Below are 20,119 nucleotides of genomic sequence, written 5' to 3'. Positions count from 1 at the left end.
GGAGTTGTCTATGTTTAGACTGATCAGTGAAACTATATGTTCACTTCTGTAAGAGAAATAGTGCATTAGAAAGACGAATCAAATGGAGCTTCCAACAGAAAGGTGGACAAGAACTGACCATGACAAACACAGTTGTGAGAAAGATGTTGTATGTGCCACTAGCTGTCCCAGTGTCCCAGTGATTATTTTAACCATAGATTTTAATTTAAATAATACATCAAAAAAATAAATAAATAATACATCAATTTTAATAACTACTTGTTGAACCGATTAGAGTAACAGGAAGTCAATTTATATTATGCTGATAGATACAATCAGAAAAAGAACCAGGATGTGGATTGAGAGAGAGCAGGTCCCAGTGACTAAAGAAGAATGAAAAGATACCTATGTATCTGAGGCTACTACCTAAAAAAAAGGTAGAGAAGAGTTCCAGAGCAGATCTGCAATGACACTTCACAAGTTTATGCAAGAATCACAGTGGGTGCAAAGTTTTAAAAATATGTCCTGGGGCAAAACAGTTAAACATACTCCCAAAGAGTACCAGTCCTCTGTGGAGGAAGAGAAGCCACTTTGGGTTCCTTTTACTCTGCAGCTTACCTGCTTTTTCCTTTGCTGCCCCTTACTATAGTTAACCCTTGAAAAACAAGGGTTTGAACTGCATGGGTCCATTTATATGTGCATTTTGGGGGGGATTATTGCTGTACAGTACTATATATGTATTTTCTCTTTCTTATGGTTTTCTTAATGACATTTTATTTTCTTTAGCTTACTCTATTGCAAGAATGCAGGATATAACACATGTCAGATACAAAATATGTGTTGACTATTTATGTTGTCAGTAAGGAATCAAAAAGGAATTTTCGACCACATGAGAGGTCAGTGCCCCTGACCTCATGTTGTACAAGGGTCAACTGTAGATCCCTTCTGGATGCTGTCCTAGGTATCATAGGGACAACCAAAAAAAGGGAATAGGGCATGGTTCCTGGTATTAAGGGGCTTGCCATTTTATGTTTTCAGCGGAGTATAGAACAACAAAATGCAGTGTGTTCAAAGTGAAATAAGACATGAATAAATGGGCTCAGTTAATCTAGAACACCATTTTTCTTTCTTTTCCTTTCTCATCCTCTACCTGTGGAGGTTATCTTCATCTACTCTAAGACTTGAGAGACAAGAACCAGAAAAGAATTTGAGTACTTTTCCATTAAAAAAAAAAAAAAAAGGCAGCTACACATAACAATGCGGAGAAAAAACAAACACAATGTTAGCAAAATCTTTATAAAAATGAGAATGAAAAAAATGAGAACAAATCAGGTTAGCAATAGTAGAGGCTTCCAAATATTAGGCGCCAAACAAGGAATCACTAACTTGTGTGACTTGGGCTGATGTATTTTTTGGAGGAAGGGAGGCAGTATCTAACCTCTCTGACCTTCAATTTCCTCATCGTGTAAGAGCATTAGGTTAGAACAGTAGTTCTCAAATGTTTGTCCGTTTAAGAATTGGAATGGTTAATAAACCCAATCTACTAGTCTCACCCTATGAGTTTTGTTTTGTTTTTTAAAGATTTTATTTATTTATTCATGAGAGACACAGAGAGAGAGAGGCAGAGACATAGGCAAAGGGAGAAAGAAGCAGGCTCTATGCAGGAAGCCGGATGTGGGACTTGATCCTGGGACTTGAGGACCACGCCCTGGGCCAAAGGCAGGCGCTAAAGCGCTGAGCCATCCAGGGATTCCACCCTATGAGTTTTGATTCAAAATTTCCTGCAAGAGGCCCAGGAATGTGCATTTTAAGTGAACTCAGACGGTGTGATACAGTCCACACTCTGGGAAACATTGCCTGAAATAGTCTGAAAAATCCTGAGCGATCCTACCCGAAAGAGACTCTGTGTGAGGCATCACCATTACAAAAGGGAACTAGTAGAAATATTAAATACACATCTTATAATTTCTTTTCTTCCTGTTTCTATTTATGTATTCCCATAGTAATACATTTATAGATACTTTAGGAGTTATTTCATAAGTAGTATAATTTAATCTGTATGCAATTTGTTCTGCAGTGAGTGAAATCAAAATTATGGTTTATCAGAAAATGTGGCTTAAACATAACAGTGCATTCGAACTCAGAAAAATAATTAACTTGCTCTCACACAGAGCAAAATGAAAAGGTTCTCCCAAATATCATGAGTTATGATTTGTGATATGGAGAGTAGCATCTGAGAAGTCCGATGTAGAATATTTCCATTCTCCCACTGCAAGCACGTTTTAGTAGTTATCGTTTAATATGCATGCATATGTGTTAACAGGCATTCCTGCAGCTCCTCTGTGATCCAGGAACTGGCATGGAAATACTCCATGGAGAAGTGGAAGGAGAGCAGGAGGCAAAGCATCCCACTCTTGGCTGGCGCTTCAGACAGAACAGGAACTTGGTGACACCTCAGTGGAGGCACACATTCCCATACATCTGGATAAAGGGGAAATGGCACCCAGGTTTGCACCGTAGCTTTTGTGCAGCTGTTCTCCCACCTGGAGCTTTCAGGCTGACAATATTTTTCCTTAGCGGCAAAGATGGTTGACTTGATTGCCTGACCGTTTGGTGCTGACACCCCTTATCCTGTGAGGTGATTGGAATCTAACTGAAATTACAGCAGTCATTTTTTTCAACCATGAAGTTTTGAAACTCAACTACTTTCTGATTCACTTTACAAAGTTCTCCCACCGTCTTTCTCCTTCAGCATTTAATCTGTTTCAAATTTAAGTTTACAAGGAGTACAAGAGCTTTGATGATTCCATATTTATTAAATGAAGATCAAAGGCCCTCTTTGCTTTTTTTAGTCTTTTACATCTGTGAGGGATGACATAACATTTCAGATGACAGTCTTTCTTTCCACCAAAGAATGCCTTCATTTTCAACCATTTGCCTCTTTCTAAGCCTAAATGTTCTCCAAATTATAAGCATGCTGCCATCACACATGGCATTTCATTCAGTGTTACATTTCGAGAACGCCAGGAATATAACACATTATTCTATACTGCCACCAGATTCTGCTTTGTCTCTTTACTTTGCACAAAGACCTGTGCCTAATAAGACTGGCTTCAGTGCTTAAAGAAGATTTAAGTCAAAGATTGTTATCTTCCTAAGCAGATCTTGTCGAGAAGATGGCTTTTTGCTGTATTATGTTGTTTCTGTCTAATAAAGGATAATCAACAAATTTAAAAGATGGATCACATTTAAAGGGTAACACATCATAGACAAACGATTACTGCCCCAATACATAAAGACCTAAAAGTCAATAAGAAAAGGACAAAGAACCCAATACAAAAGGGAGCAAAATATCTGAACAGGCATTTACAGAATAGGGAACCCAAATGATCAATACATGTGAAAGAAAACTCAAATTCACCAGTAATCAAGAAAATACAAAGTAAAGCAACAAAATACTATTTTACACAGTTCATAGTGGCAAAATTATAAAGCTTAATGTGCAGGCCAGGATGTAGAAAAGCAGAAATTTGGGTAAATTACCAAAGCACTGTTAAGTTGGCAGTAAACATCTTGGAGAACAATTGGGAATAAATTCGAAAATGTGCATAGCCTATGACTTAGGAGTTTTATTTCTAAGACTATATCCTAGAGAAACTGCATTTTCCCACAAGGAGCTATAGATAGCATTGGTTGTAATAGTAATAATAATTGCTTGTCACAAACACTGAGCATCAGCTAACTATCCATCAGGCTGATAAGGGGGAAATCAATTGTGCTACCGTTAAATGACGGAATGTATGCACGGTTAAGATAGTTAATATCTATACATATCAACATGCATATAGAAAATAATGGAAAGGGGTATCTGAGTGGCTCAGTCAGTTAAGCATCTGCCTTCAGCTCAGGTCACGATCTCAGGGTCCTGGGATAGAGCCTCACATCAGGCTCCCTGCTAGGGAGGGAGCCTGCTTCTCTCCTCTCCCTCTCCTTCTCCCCCTGCTTGTGCTTGTTCTCTTTCTCTGTCAAATAAATAATCTTTTAAAAGAAGAAGAGAAAGGAAAAAGCAAATTGTAGAACCATTATGTACTATTTATAATGATTTAAAACTATACAAATCAATGTAATTAAATAATATATAAAGTACAAGGAAAAAATCATAAAATAAATAAACTCTAATTTTTTTAAAGTTCTGATTATGACTACCCCTGGGGAAAGAGAAAAAGGGGTTGGGACTGAGAAAGAGGTCCTTGGGGACTTCAGTTGAGGAAGTGCTGTTTTAATTTTCATTAGAAGATAAAGCAAATAAAATAAAATGTTAGTGTAGTTCACTTCTGAGTGGAGAGTACATTGTTTTTTGTCATATCATTCTTTGCACATCTGTATATTAAAAAAAAATTACAACCAAAACATTAACAAGTAATATGGGGCCTTAACTGGAAGAAAACCACTGCAGGTACCCTTTAAACTGTGAGAGTGCTGAGGTGGGACTGGCCACTCAGCAGAGCCAGTCTCCCAAAATGCAAACGGTAGAATTTACAAAGCATTCTGAGCATTAATCGCAAGATCCAAAGACAACTAAAGAAGGGAGTATATTTGCTTCACAGAAAATTAAAAGAAGCTGGGGAAAGGTGCAAATTATAGAAATAAAGATATAAAAATTGGTACATTTCCTACATTTGGCTTTTGATAACAGAAATGATAACAATCTTGGAGCATTTGGATGGCTCAATCGTTGAGCACCTGCCTTTGGCTCAGGTCATGATGCTGGGGTCCTGGCACTAAGTCCTGCATCAGGCTCCCCAGAAGAAGCCTGCTTCTCCCTCTGCCTGTGTCTCTTCCTCTCTCTCTGTGTTTCTCATGAATAAATAAATCTTAAAAAAATGATAACAATCTTAAGTAACTTACTGATGAATTTGAAGTTCCTGAAAATTCAAAGTCAACAACCTTCCCCAAAGCTATTCAATATGTCAATTATCTTGCTTTAAACAACTTATACTATGAAGTAATTACTTCAAACTTGACTGAAATACGCACAAATAAAATAGTACCTCTCTTTAGGGCAGTGACATACTCCAAAATGTATAGGCAGACAACTTTATACGTGACTGTAAGTAAAAATGAGTTAATGAATAAATAAAACCATGCAACCCAATAGGTCTTTGATTTTACAGTTTTGGCAGACATGACAATGGAGGAATATTTCTCTAAGACTAGTAGTGCAAGTGTTAGAGTAAATAGTGACTAATGCTGGGGTTTAGCATTGGAGCTGGGGGCAGGGGATACAGGTCCCTAAAACCTCCATAATGGGGAATGCAGGTCTTGTCTTAAAGGAAGCACAGCTATTAGTCAGGCACAGCTAAGTGTTTCCATTATGGACATGTTGTTGTGTCATCCAATTTTATTTTATTTTATTTTATTTTTTAAATTTTTATTTATTTATGATAGTCACAGAGAGAGAAAGAGAGAGAGGCAGAGACATAGGCAGAGGGAGAAGCAGGCTCCATGCACTGGAAGCCCGATGTGGGATTCGATCCCGGGTCTCCAGGATCGCGCCCTGGGCCAAAGGCAGGCGCCAAACCGCTGCGCCACCCAGGGATCCCTCATCCAATTTTATAGTACAAGCTGGAATACAGATTTCTTATTAAATCTACTAACATAATCTTAAATTGTTGGTTGTAAAAGGCTGGAGACAGCCCAAAATGTGAATTATCATGCACTCAAAGAAATATTATACACCTATAAAAAGGATGAGGAAGCCCTTACGGTACTGATACAGAGTGATAAAATAAAAAAACACAAGATGCAAAACAGTGTCTGTAGAATAGTAGAGTGTCTATTGTGATGGGAAGGGGGAGGTTTTTGTTTTTTGCTTACATTTTCAAAAAAGAAAAAACAATAGAATAAACCCAAATAAGTAATATGGATACCTGTGAGGGTAGGGTGGGTGGGAGAAGAGAACAGGGATGGAAACAAGACTTCTTTGCCTCCAACTTATTGTATAGTTTTGACTTTGAAATTATGTAAATGTTTAATTTAAGAAAAACATAAAATTAGATCATAAAGAAAAAAAAGAAAACCCCTGAAACAAATGAACCTATGAATACTGAGCAGGGAGGGACTAGGTGTGAGAGTCTCTATCTAGCATGTCTGTCTGCTTGATGATCAGGCACCCAGTAATGAAGCTCACTGTTGGCCTGCCACACCCATCACTTACAGGATTCTGCAATTATACCTCCTAACCAGGGGAGTGGTGAAGAAATACCCTACACCTCAAACCAGCTACCTCTTATGAGTTTATTTCTTAATCATAAATACAGTGAAACAAACATTTAAAGAAAATGAATAGCATGAAAGAGAAACCAGAATGAACCATATATGATCCAGAAGAAAATAGATTTAACAAAAGAGACCTCTAGAAAAGTTCTGATTAGTAATCTTATAGAAATAAAATATTACAATCATTAAGCAAGCACAAGATGATATGAAGGAAAGCAATCATAAAAAGTTAGGGATATAGCAATGATTATCAAAGAATACACTCAGGCATACCTTGGAGAAATTACGGGTTTGGTTAAGACCACTGCAATAAAGTACCACAGTAAAGCAAGTCAAATGAATTTTTTGGTTTCTCAGTGCATATGAGAATTGTCTTTACATTTTATCATAGTCTATTAAGTGTGTAATAGCATTATGTCTAAAAATACAAGTTACATACCTTAATTGAAAATACTTTATGCTAAAAAAAACAAAACAAAAAACCCAGCCATCATTTGAGCTTTCAGCGAGTCATAAACTTATTCTGGTGGAGAGTTTTTCTTGATGTTGATGGCTGATGACTGATCAAGGTAGTGATCGCTGAAGGGTGGGGCGGCTGTGGCAATTTCTGAAAATAAGACAACAATGAAGTTTTGCACATCAATTGACTCTTCCTTTTATGAACAATCGATTTCTCTGTAGCATGCTATGATGTTTGATAGCATTTTATCCTAAGAACTTCTTTCAAAATTGGAATCAGCTCCCTCAAACCCTGCCACTGCTTTATCCACTCAATTTACGTTCTATTCTAAATCCTTTGCCTTTTCAACAATCTTCACAGCATCTTCACCAAGAGTAGATTCCATCTCAAGAAACCACTTTCTTTGCTCAACCATAAGAACAGCTCATTCCTTTAAGTTTTATCATGAATTTGTAGCAATTCGGTCCCATCTTCAGGCCCCACTTCTAATTCTGGTTCTCTTGCTATTTCCACCATATCTGCAGTTACTTCCTCCACCAAAGTCTTGCACCTTCAGTCATCTGTGACAGTTGGAATCAACTTCTTCCAAACTCCTTGTTAATCTTGGTATTTTGACCTCTTCCCATGAATCACAAATGTTAATGGCCTTTAGAATGGTGAATCTTTTCCAGAGGTTGCAATTTCCTTTGCCCAGATCCATTAGAGAAATCATTATCTATAGCAGCTATAGCCTAAAAAATGTTTCTTAAATAGTAAGACTTGAAAGTCCAGATGACTCCTTGATTCACAGGCTACAGAATGGATGTCAACAGGCATGACAATCTTAATCTTATTGTACATTTCCATCAGAGCTCTTGGGTGGCCAGGTGCATTGTCAATGAGCAATAACATCTATATATATATATATATTTTTTTTTTCTTTTTCTGAGCAGTAGGTCTCAACAGTGGGCTTGTAATGTTTAGCAAACCATGATGTAAACAGATGTGCTGTCATCCAGGCTTTGTTCCATTTATAAAGTATAGGTAGAGTAGATCTAGCCTAATTCTTAAGGGCCTAAGATTTTCAGAATAATCAATGAGCTTCAACCTGAAGCAACCAGCTGCATTAACCCCTAAGAGTCAGATCGTCCTTTGAAGCTTGAAAGCCAGACAGTGTCTCCTTTCTAGGTATGAAAGTCCTAGGTGGCATCTTCCTCCAATAGAAGGCTGTGTGGTCTACACTGAAAACCTGTTGTTTAGTGTAGCCACCTTCATTAATGCTCTTAGCTAGGTCTTTTTGAAGAACTTGCTGTGGCTTCTACATCAGTACTTTCTGCTTCACCTTGCACTTTTATGTTATGGAGATGGCTTTCCTTACACCTCATGAGCCTATCTCTGCCAGATTCAAACTTTTCTTTTGCAGCTTCCTCACCTCTTTGAGCCTTCATGGAATTGAAGAGAGCTAAGACCTTGCTCTGGATTAGACTTCAGCTTAAGGATATACTATAGGACTGCTTTGATCTTCTATCAGACCACTCAAACTTTCTCCAGGTCAGCAATTTGGTTATTTTGCTTTTTTATTATTTGTGTGTTCTAATTTCCTTCAAGAAATTTTCTTACCATTCATAACTTATTTGTTTGGTATAAGAGGCCAAGGCTTTGGCCTATCCTTACTTTTGACATGCCTTCCTCACTTAGTTGAATCATTTTTAGCTTTTGATTTGCATTGAGAGATGTGTACCTTTTCTTTTCACATGAACACTGAAGAGGCCATTGCAGGGTTATTAATTGGCCTAATTTCAATATTGTGTTTCAGGAATTAAGGGAGGCCCAAGAAGAGGGAGAGGAAGGGACCAGGGGCTTGATAGACCAGTCAGAACATAGACATTTATTGGGTTGCTGTCTTATATACCAGTGCTGTTCATAGCACCCCAAAACAATTACAACAGTAACATCAAAAATTCAACTGATCAACAGATCACCTTAACAAATATAATGAAAAAGCTCGAAATATAGCCAGGATCATTTAAAGGTGACACAGAGACACAGAGTGAGCAAAAACGGTGCTGATAGACTTGCTGGAAGCAAGGTTGCCACAAACCTTCCATTTGTAAAAAAAAAATGCAAAGTCTGCAAAGCATAATAAAGTGGAGTGCAATAAAACAAGGTATGCCTGTATATAGAAAATTTAAATAAGAAGCAAAAATGGCAAACACGTGAAAAATTGTTTAACCTAACAACTAATCAAGGAAATGTAACTTAAAACTAGATATTTTTCATTCATGAGATTGGCAAATATAACATTGCCGTTTTACTAAATGTCTTAATTTGGGCTGCAGTAACAAATTGCCATAGGCAAAAGGCTTAAACAGCATTTATTTCTCACAGTTGTGGAAGCTGGAAGTCTGAAATCAGGTTGGGTTCTGGGTAAAATCCCTCCTCTCTTCTGGGTTTATAGATAGACCCCTAGTGTTCTCACGTGGTGGTAAGTATAAAGAAGTAGTAGCAAGCGCTCTCAAGGGCACTAATCCCATTCATGAGGGCTCCACCTTCATAACTTATTATTTTTCAAAGGCCTCACTTGTTAATAGTATCACAGTTTGAGGGGCAGGATTTCAACATCTGCCTTGGTAGGGAGGTTGGAAAGGGGAACACATTTAGTCCATGACAGTAACCTAATGCTGTATAAACAAATCCGTTACAAATTGTCTTTTCAAAAAATCAATGAGCTCTAATAGTTTTCTGGGCATTAGGGATTCAGAGTGGTTTGGTTGGCATTTCCACCATGAGGTGTCTCATTCTCATGAAGCTAGTCATTGAAGGCTTGCTTGGGGCTGGAGGATCCATTTCGATGGCTGGCAAATTGGTGCTAGTTTGGAGGGAGCCTCTTCCTCCCTGCAGACCTGCTTGACTGGTCTTATGGCATGGCAACTGATTTCCTTCAGAGTAAGCAATATAAACAAGCAGTTTTTGTTGTTGTTGTTGTTGTTGTTGTTGTTGTTTTTAATGACAAAGCCTCAGAAATACCCCATGGTCACTTTTTACCGTATTCTACTGGGCACACAGGCCAGCTCTAATTTACTGTGGGAGTGACAACGCAAAGACATGGGACCCAGAAGTTGAGGATCATTGGAGGCTGGCTACCAAATATTTGGTTTTGGCAAGAATGAGAGGAAATAGGTGCCCTTATACTCTTATCACTGAGTGTGTAAATTGGTGTACCTCCTTTAGGAAATGACGGGATGGCAGACAGGTAAGACTGAGTCCACGTATCTGGGCAGCCTCGGTGGCGCGCAGCGGTTTAGCACCGCCTGCAGCCCAGGGTGTGACCCTGGAGACCCAGGATTGAGTCCCAGAGTCCCACGTTAGGCTCCCTGCATGGAGCCTACTTTTCCCGCTGCCTGGGTCTCTGCCTCTCTCTGAATGAATAAATAAATCTTAAAAAAAAATCCACATATCTTTGTATATATTCTGTGTGAAAGAAATATGAATAACGATGTTTACTGCAGCAGTATTTGAAATAACAAAAAAGGGAAGAACTAAAATATATGTATATAAGGGAATAGATAAAGGAATGCTGCGGGGCAGTTAAAAAAGAATGTTGCAGATCTTTGGCTAATCATGGAAAGTTTCCTTTGAAGACCCATTGTTAAGAAAACAAGCAAGGAGAAAATAAGCTTCCATTTACATAAAAAAGGAAAAAAACCCCGAATACATGAAAACTGATTTTGCATATATGTACATGTATGAATACAAAAATCTCCAGAAAAGTTCTGGAAAAACACATGCAAACATTTTGGCAGTTACTTCTGTAAATGGTTAGTGTGGAGAGCACTTTTACTTTATTGAGTTTTTAACAACAAAAAATGGCTTTAATAATTCAAACATTTAAAATCAGTAAATAAGACTTTGAGTGACTACCCAAAATGCTCTCACAAAAAAGAATAGGGACTTTAGTGGTTAGACGTTATATTTATTTCAGTTTTTCAGAGGTCCTTTCTGGCTTACTTATAGATTTCTAGTTGTTGCTACAATTAATTGTGTTGATCTCAGAGCAAATCTTTAGAAAATTAAGTGATGAGAGCAAGGTCTCAATTTTTTTTTTTTAAAGATTTTATTTATTCATGAGAGACACAGAAGCAGAAGCCATAGGCAGAGCAGGGTCCATGCAGGAAGCCTGATGTGGGACTCGATCCTGGGACTCCAGGATCACCCCCTGAGCCAAAGGCAGATGCTCAACGGCTGAGCCACCCAAGCGTCCCAAGGTTTCAACTTCTGAGTCTGTATTCACTTGTGGTGTCATAATGATAGGGAATGGCATTAAAATACTGCTGGCACCCCTTTCAAAATACATAAAATGTCAGTAGGCTTAGATATGATGCCACTATGATCGAATGAGACACTGATGTCATTGGCATTCATACACACTACAAAGGTGACCATCATTCGTTCATGTCTGTTCTAAATTTCATACCAGAAATAAAGCACTGTTTTGGTCCATATAAAGATGTGACTGGAATACATACTAAGTGGAATAAAACTAATCATGACTTGTGTTGGTTTATTCTTATTCTTCTTCCCCCAAGAGTATTTAAGGAAGGAATGCCACCTGAGTCAGAGTTATTAGTTTATAAGAGTGTATTCACTTGGGCTATAAAATCAACATACAATTTATTGTTACAGAGGAAAAAAATGTTTAAAAAATTATTACACAACCACCAAAGCATCCATATCTAGAACAATCTATCATCAAATTACAATCAATTTGTTCTCCAGGAAAGCTTACCTATAAATTAGAAAAATCATTGGTTCTAATAACAATTTTAACACCTCAAACTTGAACATTCCTATCCAAAGTAGCTATATTCACCAACACCTACTAAAACAGCAACTCATTGTTTAGACAGGTCATTTAAGTTCTCTGGGTTTGAGTTTCCTCTGAAAAGTGAGGAGTCCGGGTGAAGTTATCACCAGCAACGCTTCCTATCCCAAAAGTCCACCATAAACTATTCTCCAATCCTCCTTTAATGCGAGGCACTTCTTTTCCTTGCAAACTGATAAGGCTTACAATTTTATCAGATGTAGCTTCTTATTCATCTTGAGGATGTGAATTTCAGCACAAGTACGTTTTTAAACCGCCCTTATACAAACCCACTGTAACAATGTTTGAAAAATGGTCATGATGGGACTTGACCTAAAGCAGAAGTAGAAACCCTTTTTAAACACTGAGCAATGGCAGTAGAAAGCTGGTCAACCAGAGCCTGTTTCAAGGTGGTGGTGGACGTACCCTCTTAGTGATCTGGGACTCACTTTAGGCACAACACCATGTATTTCTAAGTAAGAAGATACTAAAGGGCTGCTTACATAAACTGTGCTCTAAGATTAGTGCCACTTTATTGAGGAAGAGTGTCCTATTAATTAACCTTTCCTTGCCTGTTACTTTTGCCTTTCCAGTTTACTGTCACTTAGCTTTACTCATTATGGAGAATTGTTTTGCTTCATTAATTCTGTACTATTGCCAAAAAATTTCTGTAGGATAGAATATTATTATGTATCAGGTACCCTTGGGGTTGAGAGTCTCGTGGAATACCTTTCAGAAAAGTGTGCAACTACTTTTCCTCAACATTTCACCTCTATAAAAATAAGACACTTGAACTCTAATCATTCTTCTGCTTACTGCCACAGTAACATTTAGAATGTATCCTTTTCATGGGTGAGATACATTCAGTTGAGACTGACATTTTTCTTATCATCTCTAGGTTTTCTCATGAGGGTTAAGAGGGTTGGTTGGTTGATCTGCTCATCACAATACTCATGGGCCAATACCAGAAACTTCAAGACAGGTAAGAGTCAAGGCTCTCCAAATTTATGTATTTGGCCACTATATGAAACTATGATTAATCCAAGAAAATTCCAGAAAACTTTCTAATATTCAAGACTCATACCTTGAGATATATGAAAAATTTTTTGAAATGTAACTTTTTAGCAAGAAACTGATCCTCAACAGTTTGACTACAATTAAAAAGCAAATATAAGACCTTTGTTCAGGATCTTAGTGCATTTTTTATAATGCATATGAATGTCCTACTGAGTTGCACAGGGTGAGAATCTCTGAGAATGTACTCTTCTTGTATGAAGAGTTGAGAACTTTGCAGAACATCACAAAGATAGTGAGAGTACAGGAGCTGTATCCTTCTCACCACTGCCTCCTTTGGTGCTATCACCACACTTGCACACAAATGCTTAATAAATGTTCACTAAATTCAATTGGAGGGGTTATATGGACACACCAAAAACTCTTGATTAACATATACTGTAGAACCTCGTTACATAGTTTCAAAGACAAGAACAGATCAGATCTTTATTCGATGAGGTAGATAGAAATACTCAAAAGTAAACTCAAAAGTAAAGCATATTCTGAACCATCCACACATGAATTTATAATATATCTCTGAATATACGCAATGTTATTTTCGTAACTCCTATCTATTCCAACAGTTTTCAATGTTCAGCATACTTATCAGATTCTTATTTAGCCAAAGTAACCACTAAAATGATATAAGGCAAAATAATTCATTTTATTTCTTAAATGCCTATGTATTTACAATCATAAAAATGTTCACGCTTATAACTTAGGAGATACTATACTTTCACATTTATTAAAAATTAAAAATATTAGGAAATCTAATTACTTATGAAGAAATTAATGGCTGATCAAAAAATGTCAAATTATTATTAGCTTAAGATTATATCATAATCATGAATAGCACTTCATCATGAATACCTTCATTTTACTTTTAAAACTATACTTATGGTTTTTAGATTAAAATCTCATATTGAGGCAAGACTTTACTTCAAATTACAGTCACATATGGAAGGGAGCTTTTAATTCAAGGTTTCATTATGGTCCATAGTATAAAGATATATTTTCATGAGGGGGTACATGATGGATAGCCAGCAGAAGAAATAATGCTAGCAGAGGGTAGTAAATTGCTAACTAAGCATGCACTGAACCAAGAGACTACTTTGTAACACGGTAAGTCCATGATTTTTGCCAGATTTTCTATAATGTTCAGGTTCTCAAAGGTCACTGAATTTTATAATTATCTCCAAACAATTTTCTTCATGGTCATTTAAGCTTTGTCTAAACAGCTGGGTGTGTTGCCAAGCAACAACACCATCTCCTCTGCTTAATTCTGCTTCCAAAATAACTTCAGTGGCACCAGAAAAATCATGATATGAGCGAAGAGTTTTATCTGTTGGAGGAAAAAAAATAATTAATACTTTGCTTTTGGTAACTTAAAGAATATAAAGAAATAGTTTTGGAATACATATTATATACCTAACCTGTAGGTAAAATCAACCCTTAAAAAGATAAATACAAATTATCCCTTATGGAGGAAATATGTCCTTCGAAACAAAAGAAATGGTTTTTCTTTATCCATTTGTATTTCACAATAAAAAACAGAAGTGGTTTTATTAGAATAAGGTTATACAAGTTTTAATTTTTTTCTTTTCTTTTTTTTTACTTGCAGTACTATGAATGAATCTTGGGTATGAGCAACTCAAGTACAATTATTCTTCAGAGTGTTAAATACACGTCACGATTAATTCTCTAGTCAAATGCTTACCGCCCAATAGTTCTACTTGGGCTGTTTCAGATCGCAATTTCCACTGTATTGTTCCAGTCTGAAAGGTTTGACTACTTGTTCTAATGGAAACATTATCTACTTTTAGGCCAACTGATGCACACTTGAACTTCCAGGAAATATAAGCATAAGATGATCCTTCCCTTCGTGCTAAATATACCTACAAAGGAGGAGGGGAACAAAGAATTGTTATAAATAATAAAATAATGCAGAAAACACATATAGTCAAAGTCTTACTGTTGTAGGGTACTATATACAAATTATTAAAAATCTAATTTCTTCCTCACTGAGAAGATTTTCACTGTGAACATTTTGCATTTCATCAGCAATTTTTCCTATAGTATATTTTGGTTTGGAAGAAAAATACTTGGATACAGGTGCACTGGTAAGTATAGCCCTAAGGGGGGCATGCTAACCAAATTTTGGTAAATCAAATTTTCTTTTAAATTAGTTAAGTCCAGCTATCTCATATGACCTTTAGGATGAATCCTGGTGAAAATGAAGAATCCTTTTAAATACAATTATTCTTTATCTTCTTTTCTAAATCTGGATTTTTAGATAAGATTTCCTAGAGCGAGATGGGCTATATATTCTAAGTTAAGAAAATAAGTCATCGTTAACTAGTAGTTTAAAATATAGTATTCATGCTTGCCTCTCTAAATAATATGCTCCCATTCCTTCATTATTAGTCACCCTTACCACTTTTAATGTATACTATTTAAGGCATCCAAGTTTACTGGCTACTTCCAGCTCATCTTCTCTCAGTTTCATCCACATTCTTGAAGATGTGGACGTGAACGCTGACATCCACAGCCTTGGCCTTTCACAAGTAACTCCATTCACCCAGGCTCAAACCCCCAAGAATCTGACTCTTTAATCAGTTATCCCAGATGCTCAAACTCACAAAACAACTCATGCATTTCTTTGAAGTAAGTCTCAAAAAAACCCTTTCCTCATTTATACTGCACTTACCACTACAGTCATGACTCCATGCTCATCTTTCACCAACTGCCTAATTAATGTTTTTGAAAGCCCACTTTGTTCCTGTCATTTGCATGGTCTAGAATGTATAGCAAGTAACTGGGTTGAAATCTAAACTCTCATCTTTAACAGTCCTCCAGAATTTCACTCCACCTTGAACTGCCAATAATTCTTTACCCAAATGTAACTATTTTATTTCAGGTGTACTTAGTATGATCTTAACCAAATCTTAACTTTTCTGGGGTCACCAGTTCTGGATTCACATGGATTTAATAAATAGTATTTAAGTATTAAAAGTCTGCATATACATATATTCCTCCAGAAACATCAAACTTACTTGTTGAGAGCAACAAAAGTACCATATAACACATATGTCATGGAAATGTCCTACTACTTGTTTTTAGTCATCAAGTAAAAAAAAAAAATCAATCACTGCTAGCAGTCTATTGATATTCTATTTCACAACCTATAGTTTTTCTTCCAGGTTAAATATGTCAGCTAATTGAATTGGAAAGTTTTTTAGAATCAGTGAGCTGGAGGTTATCAACTAAAAACAATCACTCCCCAAGGAAAACTATTTGATCTCTTCAGACTACGTATGTATAATCAACAATTGCACTAGAGGGCATACCTAGATATATGGTGTTGATTGCTCCACTTAAGTTTAGGACGACCTCACTATAACCTCCTCTAATACCTACCTGTTCCTACTGCAGTGCTCCTCTTACACCTGTGGGTAAGGAGAACCTGGGGCTGAGAATTCCACCAATGCTCCCTGGGAGTCATTGGTTCCATCTATCCCAAACTACTGGCAAATCTGGGGATTATCTATAACCTAATTACTACTTCAAAGACATGGCTAGTATAGGGGATTAACTGGAAAAGATGAGCTGAACAGTAGGTTATTGGAAGAAAGGTGGTTGGAAGAAACTAAAAGACTGGGGAAAAGTAGTCCAAAGACCAACACATTCAGATTTATGTCTCAGTATATACTTTTTCATGCCTTGTTGTCTTTTTAGAACTCAGTAGTTTCAAATGATCCCCTCCCCCAAAAAGTGTGGGCATAAAATATGACAGATTGAAGTCAGGTTAGTTTCAAATTCCTAGCTTACCCTCAGAGTTGTCTTAATTATACCACATGGGTCCAGGCCACAACTGTGGTTTTAACCGTCATAGGTTTATAATAGCTGCTGAACACGTCTGAGAGAATTGCTTCTTCTAAAATTTACATTTTTCAGTCCTAAAGGCATCAGCTTTAAGACTCTAAAAAGTTAAAGGATAGGATAGAATTCATCACTGAATTCTTAAATGCTTAAATAAACATTCAAAACATTGTAAGAAAATAAAAGGTCTCTCAGGCTAAAGAAACAGTATATGGAAACAAAATAGACTATTGATATTGAAAATTCATGTCATATTTTTCTCACAATATACTAATTTTAATTCAGTGTTTTTATAGGTGGAAGTTACTAAGAATATAACAGTTTGATAATTGAAGCGTGCCAAAACAATACCATTTATTATATAAACACTCCATTGTAATCCTTTCTATGTGTAATAGCAACAGAACCAGTAATTATAATTTATTTAGGAGAACAAAAAACTTTATAAGCTTTCAAATATTCAGTTGTTTGGTCTAGAGAACCACACCCCCTCTGTTTTTTTTTTACTATTGGATGTTCCTCTTCTTGAGTTGTCTTACACAGATTTTTGGCTGTCGGCTTTTTAATTCACAGGTGTCACTTACCATGTGCATTTATACATGCTCACTCTTGCAATTTCAGGGGCTACCAAGAGCTACCTTACTTTAGCAGCAAGGACAGTAAAATCAGAAGTCATGGAGTTTTCCTTCTACAGACCTGATATCCATACAACATCCCACCCCCTCCCTCTAGGGACTCATCCCTGCCCCTTTTTGGCAACTGTAAGGCATATAGTACAGGCAGATCACAGCCTGTGGGTGCCAAGGAGACCAGTATGTCTATGGCTTAAGGTCTAAGCTATGTCACTAATAATGTACACAATGGAAACTTGTCCTTTGGGTTATGGCTGTAACCACTATTTTCAAGACTGAGAACAATTTGCATGTCAGCTTCTTTAATGCTTCAGCTTCTTTAATGCTTCAGGTTTTTCACATTCTACAAAAGATCTTCGCTTCAAGATTTTTTGATTACTATATGACAGGCTGTTCTGTCCACTGCTATGGTTTCCTGGAGGTTTGGTTTTTACTGGACTGTTTTTCTTATTTATTTATTCATGAGAGAGAGAGAGAGAGAGAGAGAGAGAGAGAGAGAGGCGAGGGAGAGGGGGAGGGAGAAGCAGACTCCATGCAGGGAGCCTGATGTGGGACTTGATCCTGGGACTCCAGGATCACACCTTGAGCTGAAGGCAGATGCTCAACCACTAAGCCACCCAGTAGTCCCTTTACTATGCTCTTAAAATGATTCTTCTGCTTAGCCTGGTAAGATTAACTCTAGTTAAAAAACAAACAAACAAACAAACAAACAGATTAGCTTAATGAAGTTTGCTGTACAGCAGACACTCTGTAGTCATTCCTGAACATATCTAGCCGAACGACTGTATTTCAACATTTTAATTTAATGCTGGTAAACTGCTATTGCTCATGAATCTCATTTTTGGTTATTCCATTCTATCACTGAAACCAAACATGACATTGTCAGTCTGCACTGTATTTACATCTTTCTATACTATGCTAATTTCTTGTATCTGTAGCCTCTGGAATTACCTCTGAATCATTAGTGTGATCATGTCCTTCCCTTGCCTGGAATCTTTCATGGTTTCCTGTTATATAACTGCAAGGTCTTGGGACTTGACCACTGTTCACCTCTTTAGTCTCATTTCCCACTCTTCTCCCCTATATTCCCTACTACTTACTCTTCCTTTAACATACCAGATGTTTCCCCTTCCAGTGCTTTTGGGCATGCCATCTCTCCTGCTCCCTTCTACATCCTGTCTTCACAATGAGAAACTCTCCCTCTGCCTCCTTCTCTAAGCTTTTCAGATTTCACTTTTTCTGCAAGGTCATCATCTCTGATCCAAGAAAGGACAGTGGCTCTTCCTTCTCTCTTCTCTCTCTTAGAGTCATGTTAAGAGTCATATCTTCTGGCATATATCTCACTAACCTAAACAGTTGGTCCACATGTCCTTCTCCTTTACTAGTCTATTCTCACCTTGAGGCTTGACTCATAATTGACCACTATGATCCAAAGTGCCAGGCACAAGGTCTGACAATGCACATTTACTGAATGGCTAAATGAATCAATTCTTGACATAATGCTACACACTGAAAGTGTAGTGACAAAGATGATACTTTGCAAAAATGCAATGTACTTAACATGCAAGGCATAGTCTGAATGAAGATGAGTACCTATGACACTCTGCACAGCCTGAAGGTGGTATAGAACTTACGCCATATGCAGTCAAACATTCTTTCCTACATTCAGCAATCTTTATTAAACATTAGGCACTATGCTAGATATATGCTACTGAGAGTACAAGTGAGTAGAAAAAGACAAAGTCTTTTCTTTGAGAATGTTTACAATTTTAGTAGGACAGAGACAATCTATTCTTACACAAACTTGCTCAATAAATGTCATGAAGAAGAGGTACATGATACAGTGAATAAAGGGGGAAAGGGATCCAGTTAGTTGGGACTAGAGGGAGTGAGGCTTACACCAAGTTCTAAGCAAAGAAATAAGTGAATCTAATAAAAGGGAAAGTAAAAAGAGGTTCAATGGAGAGAGCAGAAGAGCAGTGCAATGGAGAGCAAGGTGGTAGCACAGTGCAAGGTGAGGCCAGAGAAGGCAGAGGCCAGACTCAGAGAGACTTGAGCTGTTTCTTACCCTAAGAGCACTCAGTAACAACTGGGGTCCAGAAAATGCTTTTCTGGCTTAACAGCATGGAAAACAACTGTGAGATGCAGGCAGAATAATCAGGAGGCTATTAACACTTTTATCAAGGTGTTATCATTTGCCTCCTAAAAGATATACTGGTCTTGATTCAGCTTTTTATATTTCTTCCGAATCAGACATCACTGAACTGTGTATTTGTTAAGTAGTAACGTTTATTAAGTCTCTGTGTTCCTGGGAGGCTAACTCTCCCAATTGTCAAAAATCTGCTTTAAATATCTGAGGGCAGGCTGCATGTGATCTGTCATGATTCAAAGCTAGAAGTTACTGAGGAAAGGTGTGGTGGGAAATAGGCTTCTTCTTTTAGTGGAGCTAGAGATTCCCTAATTGGGAACATGCCAATACAAAACTAAAAATATTGACTTGGGTGGAAAATTCAATGTTCAATGGCAATACATTACTTTTGAGTTATTAAGCTCTGCAAGTATAATTAAGATTCTAATATTTTTCATTTGATATTACATATTACAACTCAAAACAAATTCATTTAACTTTTAAAAGTGATGCCCTTTGTACAGGTATATCAAGGCATAAACTCTGAGTAGGAGCCTGTTTTTTGTTTACTGGCTCTGCATATCTCATTTACATTTAAATCTTACTCAGAGAATACACCTTCTGGCCACATGGTCTATTTAGAGAACTCCAAACATGCCATGTACTCCATGCTTTTCCCCTACTGTTCCCTTGCTTTATGAACACCTACTCATCCTTCAGCGTCCAGCTCAAATGTCGCCTGCTCTGCGGAGCTTTCCCCAACTCCCACAGCCCAGAGCTAATTACTCCCTCCTCGGTGTTTCCATAGCAATGTGTTGATATCCTTATTATAGCACTCTGCATCGTGGGTAAGATGGCTGTTTATGCTT

General features: G+C 37.3%; 1 protein-coding gene across 4 annotated transcripts in view; it reads right to left on the bottom strand.

Moving 5' to 3' along the window:
* Nucleotides 1–11,317: 11,317 nt before the first annotated feature.
* The window catches only part of NGLY1 (N-glycanase 1), a 57,510-nt gene continuing 48,708 nt past the window's right edge, over nucleotides 11,318–20,119 (bottom strand). For 3 of the 4 annotated variants that reach the window (XM_038570675.1, XM_038570676.1, XM_038570677.1), the window contains exons 11-12: nucleotides 14,329–14,506; nucleotides 11,318–13,953 (exon numbers count right to left, since the gene is read on the bottom strand). In XM_038570675.1, the coding sequence (XP_038426603.1) occupies nucleotides 13,778–13,953; nucleotides 14,329–14,506 (354 nt within the window). In that variant the 3' untranslated portion in view covers nucleotides 11,318–13,777. The remainder of the gene's footprint in view (nucleotides 13,954–14,328; nucleotides 14,507–20,119) is intronic. The other variant, XM_038570678.1, reaches the window with a different exon arrangement.

Source organism: Canis lupus, chromosome 23, assembly GCF_011100685.1.
Source record: "Canis lupus familiaris isolate Mischka breed German Shepherd chromosome 23, alternate assembly UU_Cfam_GSD_1.0, whole genome shotgun sequence".
Classification (NCBI taxonomy): domain Eukaryota; kingdom Metazoa; phylum Chordata; class Mammalia; order Carnivora; family Canidae; genus Canis; species Canis lupus.
The sequence above is the reverse complement of the archived record's forward strand: the minus strand, read 5'-3'. Positions and strand labels throughout refer to the sequence as shown.